This window comes from Mercurialis annua, linkage group LG5 (assembly GCF_937616625.2).
Source record: "Mercurialis annua linkage group LG5, ddMerAnnu1.2, whole genome shotgun sequence".
NCBI classification, from domain to species: Eukaryota; Viridiplantae; Streptophyta; class Magnoliopsida; order Malpighiales; family Euphorbiaceae; genus Mercurialis; species Mercurialis annua.
Genome location: NC_065574.1, coordinates 13,551,492 through 13,570,000, shown reverse-complemented (window position 1 = coordinate 13,570,000; position 18,509 = coordinate 13,551,492). Strand labels below are relative to the sequence as shown.

General features: G+C 33.4%; 3 protein-coding genes across 5 annotated transcripts; all 3 read left to right on the top strand.

The window, feature by feature from the left end:
• The first annotated feature begins 1,863 nt into the window (after positions 1-1,863).
• LOC126681161 (uncharacterized) lies at positions 1,864-8,705 on the top strand. Of its 3 annotated transcripts, none has more exons than XM_050376587.2 (8): positions 1,864-2,117; positions 2,205-2,606; positions 3,069-3,142; positions 3,250-3,660; positions 4,525-5,839; positions 6,908-7,002; positions 7,214-7,355; positions 8,540-8,705. In XM_050376587.2, exons 1-8 carry the CDS (start codon positions 1,925-1,927, stop codon positions 8,572-8,574), a joined length of 2,667 nt encoding a protein of 888 aa, XP_050232544.1. In that variant the 5' UTR covers positions 1,864-1,924; the 3' UTR covers positions 8,575-8,705. The 3 variants fall into 3 exon arrangements, with proteins under 3 accessions (XP_050232544.1, XP_050232545.1, XP_050232546.1); XM_050376588.2 differs by having other exon boundaries at positions 7,214-7,396; positions 8,540-8,679; XM_050376589.2 differs by lacking the exons at positions 6,908-7,002; positions 7,214-7,355; positions 8,540-8,705 and adding an exon at positions 5,921-6,198.
• On the top strand, positions 8,586-9,199 carry LOC126681504 (uncharacterized). The gene is made up of 2 exons (XM_050377046.1): positions 8,586-8,601; positions 8,646-9,199. The coding sequence occupies exons 1-2, from the start codon at positions 8,586-8,588 to the stop codon at positions 9,197-9,199; spliced, it is 570 nt and encodes a 189-aa protein (XP_050233003.1).
• Positions 9,200-11,954: 2,755 nt separating this feature from the next.
• LOC126682360 (probable U3 small nucleolar RNA-associated protein 7) lies at positions 11,955-17,389 on the top strand. The gene is made up of 7 exons (XM_050378013.2): positions 11,955-12,177; positions 12,263-12,352; positions 12,621-12,753; positions 14,123-14,241; positions 15,323-15,390; positions 15,900-15,948; positions 16,122-17,389. Exons 1-7 carry the CDS (start codon positions 12,097-12,099, stop codon positions 17,145-17,147), a joined length of 1,566 nt encoding a protein of 521 aa, XP_050233970.1. The 5' UTR covers positions 11,955-12,096; the 3' UTR covers positions 17,148-17,389.
• Positions 17,390-18,509: the final 1,120 nt, after the last annotated feature.

The following is an 18,509-nucleotide window of genomic DNA, read 5'->3' as shown; positions in this document are numbered from 1 at the left end:
AGGAAAGTGAATCCTATTTAGTAGGGTTTGACCTTGATTAGGAGTATAATTCCTTATTCAGACATAAATCCTATTTAGGAACGTCTTCCTAAATAGTCTCGTCTTCCTAAGTTGGAGTTTGTATCCGAATAGGAAAGATATTCGAGAATCCTTGTAGATCTGGTGATATATCCGAATCTAAGGGTCGACGCGCTTTGTCCGAGTCCTCATGGATTCAGTATTATCATTGTGGATGAGATTGTATTTCAGCCGAGGCGGATCTCCTAGATTCAGTTACTGGTTTCGTCTGGCTTAACCCTTTGGACTGGAGCCCGATATTGTCTGAGAGTGGATTTCCTGCGACTCGGCTCCATAGTATTTATGGTAGGATTCGGTATCCATCATTAGCCCCCCCCTCCCGTCGCAAGTGAGGTTAAGTCTTGGTATTTATGCCTTGGTAAATCTTAGCTCTATTTGAGGCGAGTCGATTCATGTTCCGGCGCTTCGTTTTGCTTCTTTCGGCAAGATTTCCATTTTTTCATCTCTGCCATGTGTCGTTTATCGGCGAGTGTTGTTGCCAGATGGAAGACAAATGTCTCGTTTTTGTGACGTTTGTTATTCATCCGATGCGACCTTTAGGGTTCCGTCTCTTCATCTTCATAATTCCAATTTCTGGGCATATATATTCATTTTTGCCATTTCTTCCACTTCACTTCAATTTCCTTCGAAATTTCTTGATTTTCACAAGGCAATTTCTTTCTTCAGTGTGCTGCATTTGCTTCAAGATTCCTCGTTTTAAGGTTGCTCCCTATCTTTCGTTTGATCCTGCGTATTTAATTTCAAGGTACTGTGATTTCCCTTTGATTGTGTATTTTGATTTCTGGGTTTTGGTTTCTCTGTCATCATTGTTCTTCCTATTCTTAAAGTTAATTTTTCAGTTTTTCCTTGCTTTGATCTTTTAAATTCGAAATTCTTTATGCCTCCTTATATCCCCCCATTTTAATTTAAAATGTCAGAGGTAAGTGAGGGTCTCGAGGTGCTCGTGATGATCTAGAGCACACCGAAACTCCTTATTTGTTGAAAAGATAGCAGAGTTTGCCAAAGAATTTGATTTTCCCTAATCTTTTGTAATCATAAAGCCTGGATCACAGTGTCGGGCGAATCATAATACTCATTCAGTCACTAAGATCGTTGTCTTCCATGAGCAGTGTGTAGTTGGTTCGTGTTTTCCTCTTGAGTCCACTTTAGTGGGTGTATCCTTTAGAGTTCAGTTTAGTAGTTCGCGAGTCGTGGAGAGTCCACTTCAGTAGGCGGATCCCCTGAAATTCGGCACAATTATAATTGATGCGGAATTGAATTTCCATCGGTTATAATAGCCTAATTTCAACGTTATGTTGCAATTTCAGTTTTGTTTATCAATTTTCCACCTAAATACAATACATATTTGCTTTGTTTGCCATTTACACTCATTTTTAGCTTTAAATTTGTTTTTTTTTGCTTGAATCATCACTAAAATTAGAGAATTTATAATTATATCTTAACGTTATATTTGATTTTTTTAATATTAGAAGTTAAATTTTGAATTTTGCTAATTATAGAGTTAATTTTTAAATTCAACTAATAATTAGAACAATTAAATTAATTAAAAAAATTAGTTAAAATTATAATAAAACATTGAAATTAGGCTATTATTATAAAAATCTAAATTTTAAATTATATTACAACCACCCGTAAAAATTTAAATTTATTTATCATTAGGCCAAATAAATAAAAAATGACTTATTTGAGTCCGAAATACAAGTTCGGGGATCGAATTGATCCTTTGGTCGTTTAAATTTAGAATATTTTGTGCAATTTCTTTGATTATATATAACCAAATCGAAAACCGCAACGCCAAAAGCACTAGTTTGGTTATGCACGAACACAGGTAACTCCGATAAGACTGATGAAAGGAGCCAACGAGCTCTTAATCCTCGCATTTCTGCTAATCCTCGCATCCTCATCGTCGCCGTCGTCATCATCGGCTGTTAATTCAGAACCAGACGACGGCAAAGGACAATGGCAGATGCTAACCAACCACAATTTCTCTACTCAGATCAGACTGCATCCTCACATTCTCTTCATCGTCTCATATCCATGTAATAATCTCACTCTCTTTTCACATACTCTCTTATTATTAACTAGGGCAGAACAAACCGAACTAATTGTGTTAAAATTACGTGCAGGGTCTGGAGAATCGAGGTTTTTAATGAAGGAATTAAGCGATTTAGTCAGGGTTTATAATAAAGAAGATGAACTTAACTCACTTAAATTCATGTATATGCACAGAAATAAAGACCAGATGTTAGCTGATGCTATTGGTGCTTCTGATGGATTAGTAACTGTTTTGTATTACCATTACTCTTTTGCTTATAAGTATCAAGGCAGACTTATTGCTAGTAATGTACTGTCTTCGGTTGTTCCTTATTTGAATGTTTCGTCGAGAGCCATTCCGATTAAAGAAATTGGCAATCAGGAGGAGTTGGAAAATTTCACTGAATCAACTGATAAAGCTGTGCTGCTTCTTGAATCTTGTGGATGGACTGCGAAGTTGATGGCTTCTATGGACAGAAATAGGACTCAGAATGGTATTTTTTTTTGCTCTTATTGGTTTGACGATTACTTCTGTTGTGTTTAAAATGGCTGAACAATTGCAAATGGCTTAGGGGATTCCGAAAGAAATGGAATTATAGACCATAGCGGTTTTATTTATTGGGAAGGTTGTCATGTTGGGTTTCAATTACACTTTCTGTTCTTTGGAAGCATGTTACCTTTTGAATCGATTTCATTTCTTTCAGAGCGCATTGTCTTTTATAAGTTTGCAGAAGTAAATTCTAGCAATTGCGAGGTCTGCAAACATGAAATTTTATTTAATGGAATTTGATTTTATTGATGTCTTGCATTTTTTAGAAATTTGAAGCAGGCTCTAATTGACATGATGTTACAAGAAAAAAAATGTCTTCTTGTGTTTATGGTTCCAAACAAGTCTTTAAGCTTAGTAGAGAATTAAAGAGGTGACAAAATTATCTATGTTCTCGATTGATTTTTAGGGGATTTTAGTGGAGTGAGTTCTGAAGGAGAGGCTGATGAAATTCCAGAAGCTCAATTGAAGGAGAACCTGAAGGTGGCTGGTAGTTTCTTGTTGCACACCTTTTACAAGATTGATTTTGCAAGTAAAGTGGCTTATAGTCTAATGTCTCAAACTTTAGTTTCTTTATATGTTTGTTACAGGGGACTGAAACTGCAAGTTCAATGTGTGGTATCCAAGACATATTCGGTGGAGTTCCTTCGATTGCAGAGTTTAGCCCATTATTAAACAGTAGTGGTCCTTTCCAGGACAGTGACACTGAAGATATGAAGCATACTGTTGGACTGTCTTCTTGTAGCTACAAAGAGTTTCAGCAATTTAAATCTTTCTTTTTTGGGTTCATGAATGTTGCAAGAGAATTATTTCTGCTCTCTGAAAAGTATAGGTTTGGCCTGGTTTCAGATAAATCATTGCTTTCATCTCTAGGTGCTGGAGATTCTGGTTCATGGTCCACAATGGTTTACTTTAATGGATGCCCAAGCTGTTCAAAGATTCTAAAGGAGGGGGATGACCTTAGGGATGTTCTACTATTGGAGGAATCAATAGTTCTAGAGGTGAGTTCCTATTTACTTTTTTTTGAAGCTACTGTTTTCTGACTTCTTACTGTTTATTTGTTTACTTATTTATTGATTAAACTGTTTAAAGAACTACTCTATTGGTGTTGTCAAGTGTAAACTATCAAACTCAAAAAATCCTTGTCTGCATTAATTCTGATAAGCGACCACTCAGTTGTTAGACATTGGTGTTAAGATAATGTTTTGGTTAATAAAATCCCATGGAGCATTACGGCCACTTTTAGGAGCTAGATAAATTACTGAGGCAGTCCATGTCTTTTACTGTCTTAATATTAAAACCAACATGTTTGTCTTTTTCCGGTGACCCTTTGCATAATTTTAATTGATTTTAACCAAATATAAAATTGCAGTGACTTATTTGGGGATTGCATTATAAGGGTATGCATTTTATCTATCAGTTATAATTGCTGTAATGCCCCGATAAAAGGCGGCAATGTAGGCCTAACAACTTTTACTAGGTTTAATTTGTAACGTTGTAGGGTTAAGTAGTGGTATTCCATTACTTCAAAGGAGTTTATGCCTCTTATTTGTATAACTGAGACATGGAAATGCATTTCCATGGAAGACACCTTGTAAATCAAGTCATTCAGATGGAATATGATCCTTGTACACTTTAGTTTTAGTATTTTGGCGGAGAGTAAAACCATGATTTAAAGAGTTTCCACATGTCACTTGCTCCTTTTCTGATGTTTTAAATTCTTGAATTTTGTTAATAAGCTATAATTGCCATTGGAGGTTCCATGTTTTTTTTCGTGCATCTCTTCCCTCATTTCTCTATTTCTATGGTTTTATTTTTCAACTATCATTTTTGTTATTGCTATATTTATTGTTTGCTTCATGTAGCTAGAAGCTAATGGGCAAGATATTGATCCTGCTGTACCTGCAAATAAGCCATCAGTAATTCTGTTTGTGGACAGATTTTCCAACTCATCGGATATTAAAAAGAAGAGTAAGGAAGCTCTTGGAGAACTGAGAAAATTAGCTCTTGAGTATCATATATCAGATGAGATGCATCAACAGAATGGTAAGAAGTTTGGAAGACCCTCTACCCAATCATTTCAAGAATATAGAAGTAAATCTGGACATCCCAAGTTAAGGGTATATCCAGCAGCTCAGAAGCTTAAGTTAGAGGAAAATATGTCGATCATGATTGTAAATGAGGGTAAAAGTGTAATCTTAGATAAATTAGATAAAAATTTGCAAGGCAGTTCCTTGCATGAAATCTTAACACACATTCTTCAGAAAAAGAAGGAAGCGAAATTGAGTTCAGTTGCAAAGGAGGCGGGTTTTCAACTTTTATCTGATGATATTGACATAAAACTGTCTGATACATTACCATCAGAACATACGGAAGAGCCTATACAAGATTCAGATGCACCATATGAGGAAGGCATTGCCAGTACCGGTGTCAATTTAGACAAAGATCAAAATGAAAGAATTCAACTTACTGATATTAAGGACTCTATTCATGATGATGAAGAGAAGAAAACTTATGTTGACACAAGTAAATTTTTATTATCCTTAAAACCTGACCAACTTGAGTCTGATGATGGGCTAGCTATTTTAGATGGCTTAAAAACCAAAGAAAAAGGTTTTACCCAAGTGGACCGCTCGGAAAAACCACTGCCTCAGTTTCAAAGTTTTAAGGGATCTTTTTATTTTTCTGATGGAAACCACCGGTTACTAAGAGCTTTGACGGGTGAGTCAAGGATTCCTTCCTTAGTAATTATTGATCCCATTTTGCAACAGCATTATGTATTTCCCAAGCAGACTGATTTCAGCTATGCTTCACTGGAGGACGTTCTTCATGAATTTCTTAATGGAGTTCTTATACCATACCAACACTCTGAATCTAAACCTGAAAATCCTAGGGAGGGAACTCACCCTCCATTTGTTAATATGGATTTCCATGAAGCAGATTCCATTCCTCGCGTTACAGCTCAAACATTCTCCGAGCAGGTTCTTGGTTCTAGTAAATCTGGTAATAATGATATTTCCCCTGCTTGGAAGGAGGATGTGGTGGTCCTTTTCAGCAATAGCTGGTGTGGCTTTTGTCAAAGAATGGAGTTAGTGGTACGTGAAGTATTTCGGGCGTTGAAAGGCTACATGAAAGTGGTGAAGGCGGGATCTCGGACTGCGGAAGTAGTGCTAAGTGATGGTAAGTCCTACTTTAAAGTGCATTAGCTTGCTTCTTGTGCTTACTAATGTTTTTACTGGTTCTGGGATTTGTTTTTTCAAGTGAATAGTTCTTCAAAAGCTTCACTTTGGAAAGCCGTAACTAGCTGGACTGGTTTTAAGCAGACTGGGTCAGGAAGATTTAGGGTTCCTTTGAAATTCTCAGAAAAATATTAAGGTTAAATTTGAGCTTTTAAGCAATCTGAAGTATATGTCATCATCAAGGCAATTTTTTGAGACGGCAAACAGTTTTTTATTTCCTAAATAATAAATAGGTGTTTTAACTGTCAACAGTGACGGAGCTAGGATTTCAACATAGGGAGGGACAAATTGCAATATGCAACGTATGATGTAGGCAATCTTAAAAATTAAGGGGGGTTAAATTGTAAAAAACTAAAATTTTGGTGCTAATTTAAGCAATTTTGAAAATTTGGAGGGGGCAAGGACACTCCCATGCCTCCCCCTCCCTCCGTCAGTGACTGTCAAGTATTTTGAGCTGAAATATGGACAGATATGAATAGAAACCAGTCATGCTGCTTAACAGTAAAAACTTTAGAGTTTGCTCTTTCTGGGCCTTGATTGCAATGTATTTGCCTTTAGATTTAGAATTTTATTTTTTAAGGTTTTTGTGACAGATTTCCATTTATTTTTCATTAATGGTTTTGCTTATTGGCAAACAAAAGGAAATTTACTTGTTGCTTTAGAGTTTTGGGAGAGAGTGTCTGATTGAGAGAGAAGTTAAATGAATGCGAAATAAGGCTGGTTCATTTTGTTTTATTCTGAAAAGGTAAGAAATTACAGTGGTTTAAATGTATGTCAAAATATTTAATTGCATTTAGTTGCAAATTGTCTGTTCATGGGCTATATATATTGTTAATATTCATTAACCTTAAGCCTTCAGATAAACTCATAAATCAGTTTGGAAATGTGACTAATCTCTGTTTTTGTACTCTTCTTTAATGTTCTAGACGAGTTCCGTGTGTTAGTAAATGCTTTTACTGTTGAACTAATACTAGTTTGACAAGTTTTTAACCTGTTTTACGTTTGACAGATAACCTGAAGAATGCAGTTGTGAAGTTTCCCAAAATCTTCTTAATAGATTGCACATTGAATGATTGCAGTTTAATTTTAAACTCTAGTAATCAGGTATGACTTTAGAAGAATTTGCAGCAAACTCATTTTTTATAATAGGAATACTTTTGAAATTGGTTATGTTGCATATCCAGTATTCCTTGAAGAAAGTTTCTTCTTCATTTTATTAATTATGTTTAGTAGGTTGCATCTTTTACTGACTTATCTGTATTACATTTGATGTATGAATTTACTTATTGTACTTTGGTGTCTGGGGAGGATGCAGAGAGAAGTTTATCCTGCTCTATTATTATTTCCGGCAGAAAGGAAGACTGCGGTCTCTTATGAAGGAGATATTGGTGTAGCTAATGTTATTAAGTTTATAGCTGACCACGGAAGCTGTTCTCAACATCTAACCAGTAATAAGGGTAATCTCTTTTAGCAGGAAGCAGATTTCGACATGATAACTGTATGTAAATTTGTTATTGGGAGATTTAGTGAATCTTTTTTATAATGATATGTTTCACCTAGGGCGTGGGCTGCTGAGAAATTTGTTAATTTTGTTGCCAGTGTCCGACTAACTAGCTAATTAACAATTGGTTGCTTTCACCTAGTTTATTCTTTGTGCTGACAGTAGAGAATCATATGGTAATCTTGAAAGAGAAACTTACATGGAGCTTTCAGTTTTTAATTACTTTCATCGTGGCTGCTAAATCATGATTTGTAAATAATGTGCATATATGTTTATTAATTGTTGTAGGGTTCTGAACGAAATTGTCAATGGATTCTGTCTGAAATTGTCAATGGAGCAACGAGAAAATAGTGCCGCATAAGATACATTTACCTTGTCAATCTTGCTTAACGATGAAGCATGCCATTTAGAGATAAACTTCATAGTTTTCTGAGGAAGCATGCCATTTAGAGATAAACTTCATAGTTTTCTGAGGAAGCATGCCAATTAGAGATAAATTTCATAATTTTCTGATGAAGCAGCATGCTTTCTAGAGATAAAAACATTATAGTTTTTCATGTCTTTTATTTATATTTTCTCAGGACCTTCGCCTTCTGTATCATGTGCTCAGGTCCATCCCTTAAGACCCTTGCACAAAATTAATGTGTTTCTCTTTGTAAGATCTCGTGAAAATGCTATGACCAAAATATTTTGTTTGAATAGCAGCCATTCTTTGTTTGTCATGAATGTTGAATCCATGTAAAATTTCTTGCCAAATTTGATTAATGGCAGCTGGGGTGTTAGATGAATGTTGTCCAGACTCGTGAGTCGTGTCAATTTGACTAGTGCTAAAGTTAGTTAGAAGTTGGGCCAATTTTTTTTTGTTCATCTGCTAGAATATCCGACAGCATATTCTTAAAACATTTCTGTTGCAATTTTTATCACTTATCTTTCTCCTGTTTTGATACTTAAGTTATCTTGTCAAAATTCTGAGTAGAATTTAGAAATAGTGACCTTATTAAACGAAAGTGAAAAATGGCTGATTTTCTGAATTTGAAAAACCTGTGAATTTGACTTGGGGTGTTAATTTTCTGCTATCTTTCTTCTTTTGTTTTTTGTCCATTTCTAAACAGATATCTTCTATTTTTTTTCCTTATGCAGGGATGATATGGTCTATAGCTGAAAAAAGAGAATAATTTTGGTAAAGATGCATTACCATTCAAGTTTCATGAGGAGGCTTCTATTAGAAAGCAGAAATCCTATGAAGTGCTACTGAAGCAGTGGACACCAAAGAGAAAAACAAAGTATAGTCGGATAGAATCAAAAGGCTCGCATGAAACTGTTATTCCTCTAGCAGTTGGTTCAGTTCTGGTTGCTACTGACAAAATCAGCACGCAGCCATTTGATAACTCACTGATTCTGATTGTGAAGGCAGATCAAAATACAAGGGTTAAAGGTCTCATTTATAATAAACCTATCAGGTGGGACTCTCTTGATGATGTAGACAAACAAGGGTTTGAACTGTTAAAAGAGGCTCCTCTTTCATTCGGTGGTCCGCTTATAAAACGCGGTATGCCTCTTGTCGCCTTAACAAGAAGACCTATCGATGAATACCCAGAAGTTGCTCCAGGGATCTACTTTCTTGATCAATCAGCCACAGTTGGTGTAGTTGAACAGCTCAAGACGGGAAATCAAACGATAGCTGATTACTGGTTTTTCTTGGGGTTTTCAAGTTGGGGTTGGGATCAGTTATATGATGAGATTGCTGAAGGAGCTTGGAATATAGTTGTGAACAGCACAGGAGTTTTAGAATGGCCCTGAAATTTTGTTTTGGAGGTATTTTTGTCATGATACAACCTGAACAGTGATATGGGATACGGGCATTGCATCCCTCACCATCTTAAAGAGCAGTCTCACGTTAATGGAGAACACAGAAAAGCTTAAGTTTGTTGTTTGGTGTAATTCTACTAGTCTTTAGCCCACGGTGAGTGTTATTTATTTGAGTTATAGTTATTTAAGTATGAGAGGATCGGCGTGTTTGGACCACACACTGCTTTCGGTAATTATATTGAATAAAATATTTATTGTTAATATAATAATGAAAATATAATTTTTAATAATTAAGAAACAAAAGTATCACTATGAAAATGTCATTTTATCTTTTTAAAATTTTATTAGCTTGAAAATAATAAAATTTTGCTCTAAATCACTTTGTTCTTTATAGCCATCAAATTTTTCCACACACTATTGGTTTATGAAATGCCCATTAGTGTTCAGCTTCCAGGAAATACTCTCTGTCATCAAAAATTATGAAAATTAGCCTTTATATTCTCCTAAGCTCCCTGCGTATAATGATCTAAAGGGTCTGATAAACTCCAAATATTATCTCTACAACAGTCTTAAACGGTACCATACTTAAGGATTTCAGATTCTTTGATATTGACATTAGGAAACTTATCAATCACTAAATGCCCTTGCAGCTAAGGATCAAACCAAAAGGAGAAGATATCTCCATCTCTTGAATTATAGTTGAACATATGGTAAAATGTTCTCCTCAGTCTCAGAATTTGCCCCCAATTTTTTTTTTAGGCAAAATAGCTATTGTATTCATTTCGGTAAATAGAAGTACATAATGTTTGCGAGAACTAGATAACAGAGATTACAATAATAATTCCTAAAAAGGAGGCTTTAAGGATTTTTTAGCCACTTCATGGGCCATCCAAGTACACATTAGCTTAACATATGCAAAGTAAGCGAACGGTATAAAAATTATAACTTCTATTATTGATGGAATATCTTTCTCGACTTATTCCAGTGTCTTCGCAATTTCGGGTGAGATTATTCCTGAAAGACAATGAGAACTACAATAAGTGATAAAACTCGAAATATTCATATAAATCATATTAACAACTGTTACTACAGTCGACCCTCTAATAGTTAATATTCTATAAATTAATAATTCTCATAATTAATAGAAAATTGAGAGAACCAACTTCGTTCCACGTCGGATAATTAATAATTCTATTATTTAATAATTAATAAAATTTAAAATATATTCTACATGAATATTAATTATTAGAGAGATTTTTTAAAGGAATATATAACAATTGATGATTTATTTGAGGCAATACTAACCTTAATTCATAAAGTGGAAGTTAAAATAACATCAAATTATGACTTTCTTATTCTTTTGAGAAATTTTAAAATAAGTTGTTAGATAAACAAATTAAAGTAAGTAAAGTATTTCTAGTATAAAAAATATTAAAAATTATTTTACTATATGAATACAACTTCTTAATAATTATATTTTAATTTGATATCAATTGATATTTCTTAAATTGAAAATAAAATTATTTCTTTTAAATTGAGTGGTTGTAAAGTGTATTTAATTAGTTTTTTTATAATATAATATTAATATTATGTCTATTAATGTAGATGCTTTAAAATATCTTTTATAATTTTTTTATATAAATTCAATAAACTAATAATTCTAATAATTAATAAATTTTTAATCCACCATGTGTATTAATTATCAGAGGGTCGACTGTATATTATAGATGCATCAAAACTTATCTTGAACATTGCAGAAGGTAGAGGCCTTCATCAACGTATTTTAACCTCACCAGGAGTACAATATCCTCACAAGGAGTATGAAACTTAGTCTTTTTAAGGTAGTTGATGATACTGATCCACTTGGCCCAAACAAAAGACTTATGAGTTATGAGAGCTCCCATATGTCTGCATTATTACTGTTATTCAGATTAAAATAAATTTCACTACTAGACCTATTAGGATAAAGACCAGAACAATTATCAATGGCATTCTTAAGAGCTCTAATGGATCCCATTTTTTTTTATAATAAATGTTCTTTGACAAAAAAATTATTTATTATTTTCTTAAATAAAATATTAGATCTGATAAAAAAATATTAGAATAATTTATAAAAATAATAGTTTTAAAAAGAAAATTAATCCCATATGGTTGTCGGTAAAAAATAAGTGGAAAAGCTTAATTCTGTTCATTTATTGATGTTGGTAAGAAAATTAAAATATTAAGGATAATTATTCATTTTCAAAAATAAAATTTACTTTTGATCTTACTCTTTTTTTTAACAATATAATTATTTATATAAATCATGATGTTTTCACTTGATTAAAATTAAGTCAATTTATGTATAATTTTTTGTTGTTTTCAGAAAGTATTTGACTCAATCCAAAAGAATTGATAAGTTAATACTTTTTGATATTCTTTATGTTATAAAAATTATTATTTAAAAAACTTAATTTTAAATTGCTCAAATTTAAACTACATTTTATAGAAAAGTATATTAATTTTATAAAACTGCACAGATATTTAATTCTAAAATTAGTTTAATTTAAATGAAATCTATTAAAAATAATAAAATTACATAAATTATTTATATTTATATTTCTCAATTCAAAATTTTAGTTAGTCCGTATGAAGGGTTGTTTTTAAGGAAATGTAGTATGAGGGTCAATTTATCAATGATAGCAAATATTTGGTGGGTTTTCAGTAGTTCTCCTAAAAAATGTAAAAAGCAAATTAATCCCTTAACGGCTTAGAAAATTGTAAACAAGAACTCAAAACCCTATAAACCCTAAAAAATCCCACTCTCCTCCATTTTTTCGGCGACTCACCACGGCGGAGACATCACCGGAACCCGTCACATTTAGCTGCGCTTTAACCTAATATTAAAAATGGATTCTACGCAGGAGCTATCCAAGGACTTGGATTCTAAAGTGAAGAAGTATCTTAGAGGAGATGGCGCTAATTTAGAGGTACGGAGTTATGTAATTATTTTTACGTTATTTTTGCTATTAGTTTATGTCTTGTTCGTGATCATATCGTAATTTTTGATTGCAGGTTTTGAAAGATAAAAAACTGAGGGGTCAGCTCTCTGTTAGAGAACAACTGTACGGAAAATCTGCTAAAACTGCTGCTAAAACAGAGAAGGTGAATTTGTGTTCAATTGAATTGAATTGAATTGAATTCTCTCATATAATGCATTGAAGAAATTTAGCTTTTACGTTAGAACTTAGAATCGAGTTGATTTTTCGTAGAATTTATATGTTAATTTTGTTAATTGAAAAGATGGAATGAAATTCTGATATTTGATTATTAGAAAATATAAATTCTCTAAGTATTCATTTTTTTTGAAGGGTAGAATGCGTAACTATTTAGGTTATTTGATTACTTTGTAAAAAGCGATTTTTCTGTCCAGTGGCTCTTGCCAAGTGCAGGAGGGTATCTTGAAGGTGAAGGGATTGAGAAGACATGGAGATTAAAACAAGAGAATATACTGCCTGAAATTGATATCTCAAGCGCAAAGAATCTTCATGACATTAAATTACCAGGTTGGCGCTTGCTTTTGGATTTTTCTCCCATCAATATTCATTTAATGTGCGTCTGATGGTCCAAATTATGAGGAGCTACATGCTTTCTTCTGTGTGATTGTAATTAGGTAGTAGTGATAGTTTTGGCTTGGAAAATTGATGTTCTTACTATGAAAATGATGCTGAGTAGGGAAACTGCATTAGATTTTTTGAGATAGGTAGAATAACCTACAATTAGTACTAGGATACTTTTGGCAAAAAGTGAAAGGATGCAACGAATTTCTTCATACTTATTTTGTGAAAATAATGCGTCTCTGGAAGGGCCAAACTAATCATTTTTGCCCGTATTCTTAAGGTTAATACGTTACTTAGAGAAAGATGTAGACATGGAAAATCTTGCATTGAGTTTCAGCATCAATGACTTATTTGCAAGCTTTTTTTTGGCTTTTCACTAATTGCTATTTCTCAGTAACCTTGATTATTGTGGTATTAACAAATTTTGGATGCTTTAGTAATTAATTCCTGACATAAATAAAAGATTCAAAGTCCAGTTATTGAATGGTCTATAAATTATAGAATCATTTGTACATTAATATATCTTGAAATGTTCTATAACTCGTTTAGTTGCCTTAGAGATTTCATACCAGTTTGCTTGTTGTGGATGTTGGTTTTGACCTTGAGGCACATAGTGCACAAAATGACAAAGGTAATAAAATCAACAAGATTTTATTACAGACCCTTTGTAATCAATTAGTTACTGTTTTATTTTGTACAATTTTAAAAATGCACATGTAATTAAACAACCTTCACTTTTTAAATAGCTTCCGGAAGATTGATTAGCTAGCTAGTTCTATCAGTTGCCTATTTGGTATAAACCTGAATATTTGACAACTGATTCAAACATGTCTTATGCTGGGTTTCTTCTGCATTTCCAGAAAATGCACATGCACTAAATTATTCATGTTAAATTTTTCCCTTATTGGTGTTTATATCACTTTAGTTTGTTGTTTCCATGGTTGTTGTCTCGCAGTCAATTTTTTTATCCAGTTTTGTGTTATCAGCCGTTCTGAATTCCTGAGACTCGACTTTGACTTCATACTTCTGGTAGTGGCATCAGTTTATTTTTCTTTGCAATGAGATTTGTTTCTTTTGAGTGAGATAGAACTATCATCTGTTATGCAACATGTGAACTCTAAGTGAGGTTAACTTGTGCTTATTTTAAGCATGAACGTCCGTTTTTTGATTATATTTAAAAAAAAGGAATATTTGGTAGCTTCTCTCCAATTTCGAAGACCAAACTTCTCTTGTTTGGGCCTTATTAATAACTGTTAATCTATAAAGCTATGCAATACATAACTGGAAGTAACACATTCTGAATTAAAATGTGCAGATTTTGGCCCGTACACTCTTGATTTCACACCAAGTGGAAGGTATATGGTCCTTGCTGGGAGTAAGGGTCACCTTGGAGTTCTAGACATGAACAATATGAGGCTAACTAAAGAGATGCAGGTACGCTTTGTGACTTTAAATGGCCCTTGATGTGATACAATTGAATTATTCGTAGACATATTTTCCTAGTTGGCATAATGTACTATACAGATATAGATTTAGTTTACTGATTCTTTGGTGAACCTTGTTGCATTCCTTATTCTTTTTCCGTAAATTATTAGTTATGATGCTCTAAATGTGATTGCTATGTAACTTCAGCAAGTTAATAGTCTGTTGAAGTTGCATGAAACAATTTTCATGACAAATTGCATAAGATTGTATGGTTTTAATGCCGTTTGGACCATTCTTAGATTAATAGCCAATATGATCAAATATCTCTTCACATTAGGACGCAACCAGCTGAGCTTATGTTCCATAATTGCTAATACTTTAGTGGTTATCACCTGAATTTTGTTCAATGCTTTCATTAAGGAGCAATGCTGTATGTGGTGGCAGAGTGAGCTTAATAGGGTATTGTTAGAACTGAGTCCTTGAAAATTATAATTTTAATCAAGCTGAGAGCAACAGAGGTTTACTTGTGCCTGTAATATCATTAAGAAATTATGAAGTCCGTGTGAATGAATCCTATGTTTGAAGTGGGATAAGGAGATATATCAATAAAGGTTCATTCTGCCCCCTCCAACTTGGGAAAAATGATCAAAAGTATTCAAGTTTGTGGTTTTGGACAAAATCACCCACAACTTGTTAATTTTGGGTCAGTTTATACCTTTGAATATGAAAGCTAACGCCAGATTAGGGTGTAAATTGACCAAAAATTGACAAGCTGTGGTTTTTTTTCTTTTTCAAAACCATGAATTTGGACTCTTTTGATCTTGTCCCAAGTTAGAGGGGCAAAATGAACTTTTACTGAGATATATAGTAGCAACTAAGCATTTTATTTTTGTTCACTTATTGTGATTGGTAAGAAATAAGTGGAAAAGCTTCTTGGTTCTTTTTCTTTAACCTTTTTATCCGTTTCTGTCTTTTTTTCTTTGAAGTCCAGCAGTTTCTTTCTTACCACTCGGAGTTTGTTATATCACTCATAAATAATTTGATTCAAGATTTCAAATGATTAATTATTAGATTGATTGCATTTTCTCAGGTTAGGGAAAAAGTGCGTGATGTGGTGTTTTTGCACAATGAACTCTTCTTTGCTACTGCTCAGAAAAAGTATGCATTTTGTTTCTTTTCTTCTACTATCATTTTTTTCCTTTCTTGTCGACTATGCATGTTCCCTTCTCACTTGGTTTCTGTTGGAATAGTGAGATTTTTCTAGAAACTCGTTCTTTTGTTATAATCTATGTTAGTTGTAAATGGATCTCTCTCCTTAACTTAGGGAGATTTGTATTGTTAGTTGATGTATTAGGTAGAAAAATCAAGTGTTATCAACTGTTGTATAAGCAGCTGTATATGTTTGTGAGATTAAAATAGTTGAAAATGCAATTTTTTTTGTGTGATTTGCTTTGAGAGTTTCAGTTGCAACAGTTTCAATGCAATTTTTTATTAAGAGAACTTGATTTTTTGAGCAGCTTATTTTAGTAAAAGAAATTTCATTTCTCATCTTATGAACATTCAGTTTTTGTTCATTTGTATCCTGTTATACTTACTCAATGATTTTCTGATGCCTTGCATATGTAATATAATGAAAAGACACATCTAAGACTTTTATATTATGACAGGTACCCATTTATTTATAACAGGGATGGCGTTGAGATTCATTGTTTAAAGGTCAGCATACTGTCACTCGGACAACTTTATATGTTTTTAAGCTGCAGATAGGCCCTTCAATGATAGTTTGAGATGAACTGCAACTTTCATGAACAAGTGAACCATTGCTAGAATATATACAAGTTTTCAATTTTAATTTTTGCTTCTTTCAAATTACCTATTTTTCCTTACAGGAACACGGTGCAGTTTCAAGGCTTCAGTTTCTGGAAAACCATTTTCTCTTGGCATCAATAAACAATCTTGGGGAGCTCCGTTACCAAGATGTTACCATGGGTGAGATGGTTGGCAATATCCAGACACATTCAGGCCGTACTGATGTAATGCAGGTTAATCCCTTTAATGGGGTTGTTGCTTTGGGTACTAGAGGAGGTACAGTCAGCATGTGGAAACCCACCAGTCAAGCTCCTTTAGTCAGAATACAGTCTCATGTAGGTCCTATCTTAGCTATGGCGTTCCACCCTAATGGCCATCTCATGGCTACATCGGGCAAGGAAAAGAAAATTAAGATTTGGGATTTGAGAACATTCAAGACTCTCCAAACCCTACCAGGCCGTGCAATAAGCTTAGATTTCAGTCAGAAGGGGTTGCTAGCAACTGGAACTGGGTCATTTGTTCAGATTCTTAGAGATTCCTCGGAATCACAGGGCTACAGCCGATATATGCACCATTCTATGGCAAAAGGTTACCAGATAGGCAAACTGTTGTTTAGGCCATATGAAGATGCTTTAGGCATAGGGCATTCCATGGGATGGTCTTCCATTGTTACCCCGGGATCTGGGGAACCCAACTTCGATACTTGGTTAGCTAACCCATTTGAAACATCTAAACAGCGTGGTGAGAAGGAAATTCGGTCTCTTCTTGACAAGCTCCCTCCAGAGACGATAATGCTGGACCCTTCGAAGATTGGCACAGTAAGAGCGGCAAAGAAAAAACGTAAAGCAACAAAGCAAGAAATAGAAGCAGAGGTGGAAGCTGCTGTAGAAGATGTTAAAGGCAGGAGACTGAAAAACAAAACAAAGGGAAGGAGTAAGGCCAGTAACAAACTAAAGAAGAGAAATGAGCTTATTCACAAAGCCAAAACGCGTTTCTTCGATCAAAGTGAAGAAAATTCCGCCAAAAGGAGGCAAAAAGTTAGCGAGGATAGTGCATCATTGCCCGTGGCGTTGCAGAGATTTACCGGCAACAAACCATCAGCTTGATTGTCTATTTTTGTTCGATTAAAGTGGCTTTTAAAATAGTTTCCAATTTAGATTTGGTTCGCATTTCTTTGGGAGGTAGGATCTTTCTTTCTTAGTTTACAATATAAAGTTTGTTGGGCATGCACGCCTGATTCTTAAACTAGGCAATTTTGAAAGGAAAAACCAATTCTGGCATCTTGTATTATAGTATTTAATTTCACTTAACTTCTCAATATTAATTTTACCTGTAGTAGTTATTTTCACTACGTTTTTGCTCTAACTTTAATCATTACATTTATGTATTTTTTTATGTAGATTTTATATTATTAGTGATTAAAGGAAATAAAAAATGGGCGGTGTCATTGCTTTGACAATAATATCAACCTATAAAATCATATAATAATAATAATGAGTTCAATCAATAATATAATAATTTAAAATTAATAACATTAATAAATATGATCGATACGTTTTAGTTTTTATTTTATACTTTATGTGCCTTTATTTTATTTTTATTTTTTTCAAAGGTAGAATTACACTAGGTTAGATGTTAGGTGTTAGTATTTTTAGAAATTCATTTTCAGCCCACTGGCTGGCAGAAGGGTGGGTCGAACCACGCCCCTCTGAAGATGCAAAGTGCAGTGTTGCCATCCAGGCCAACACTCACTTGCCCTTTATTTTATTAACATTGATAGATTATAAATAAGTATAGTATAATAAAAACATAAATTAAATATAATATATTTTATTAGACATCAATTACAATAGCCATATTTTTTTTAATTGAATTAATTAGCTACCAAATACTCAAAAAAATGGATTTAGCAAGTTTATATATGTTTCCATATAATTTTCTTTACTTATAATTATTTAATATTTAAATAATAGTGTCATGAACATTTTCAAGTGTTAATTATGGATGGATGGTATAGGAATAAAATACTCTTTTTCCTCGTCCATGGTTGGTTACAAAATTTTAATGATCTATAAAAAAGAGATGTGATATAACATTTCAAAGTCCAAACTAAGAGAAAACTCGAACAGAGGATCAGTCCCCCCCCCCCCCCCCCTCCCCCCAAAAAAAAACTTAGCATAGAATATCAAAAAAATCAGTTTGGACGGTTTTAGATTAAACAGAACTGCAATTTTGTAAAATCAAACAAATCAAACCCTCCTAAAAAAAGTGTAACACTCTGAATTTAAAGGACAAAAAGGTCAAAATAGTATTCACTATTATTTTTAATTTCTGATTTAATGTTTAATAATTTTTAAATTTTAATTTTACTCTTTAAATTTTAAAATTTTAAAAATCAATTTTTTTTGAAACTAAAATTAAAGGGACTCTTTTGTCCTTTTTTTCCACCCTACTCCTCGCCCTCCTCA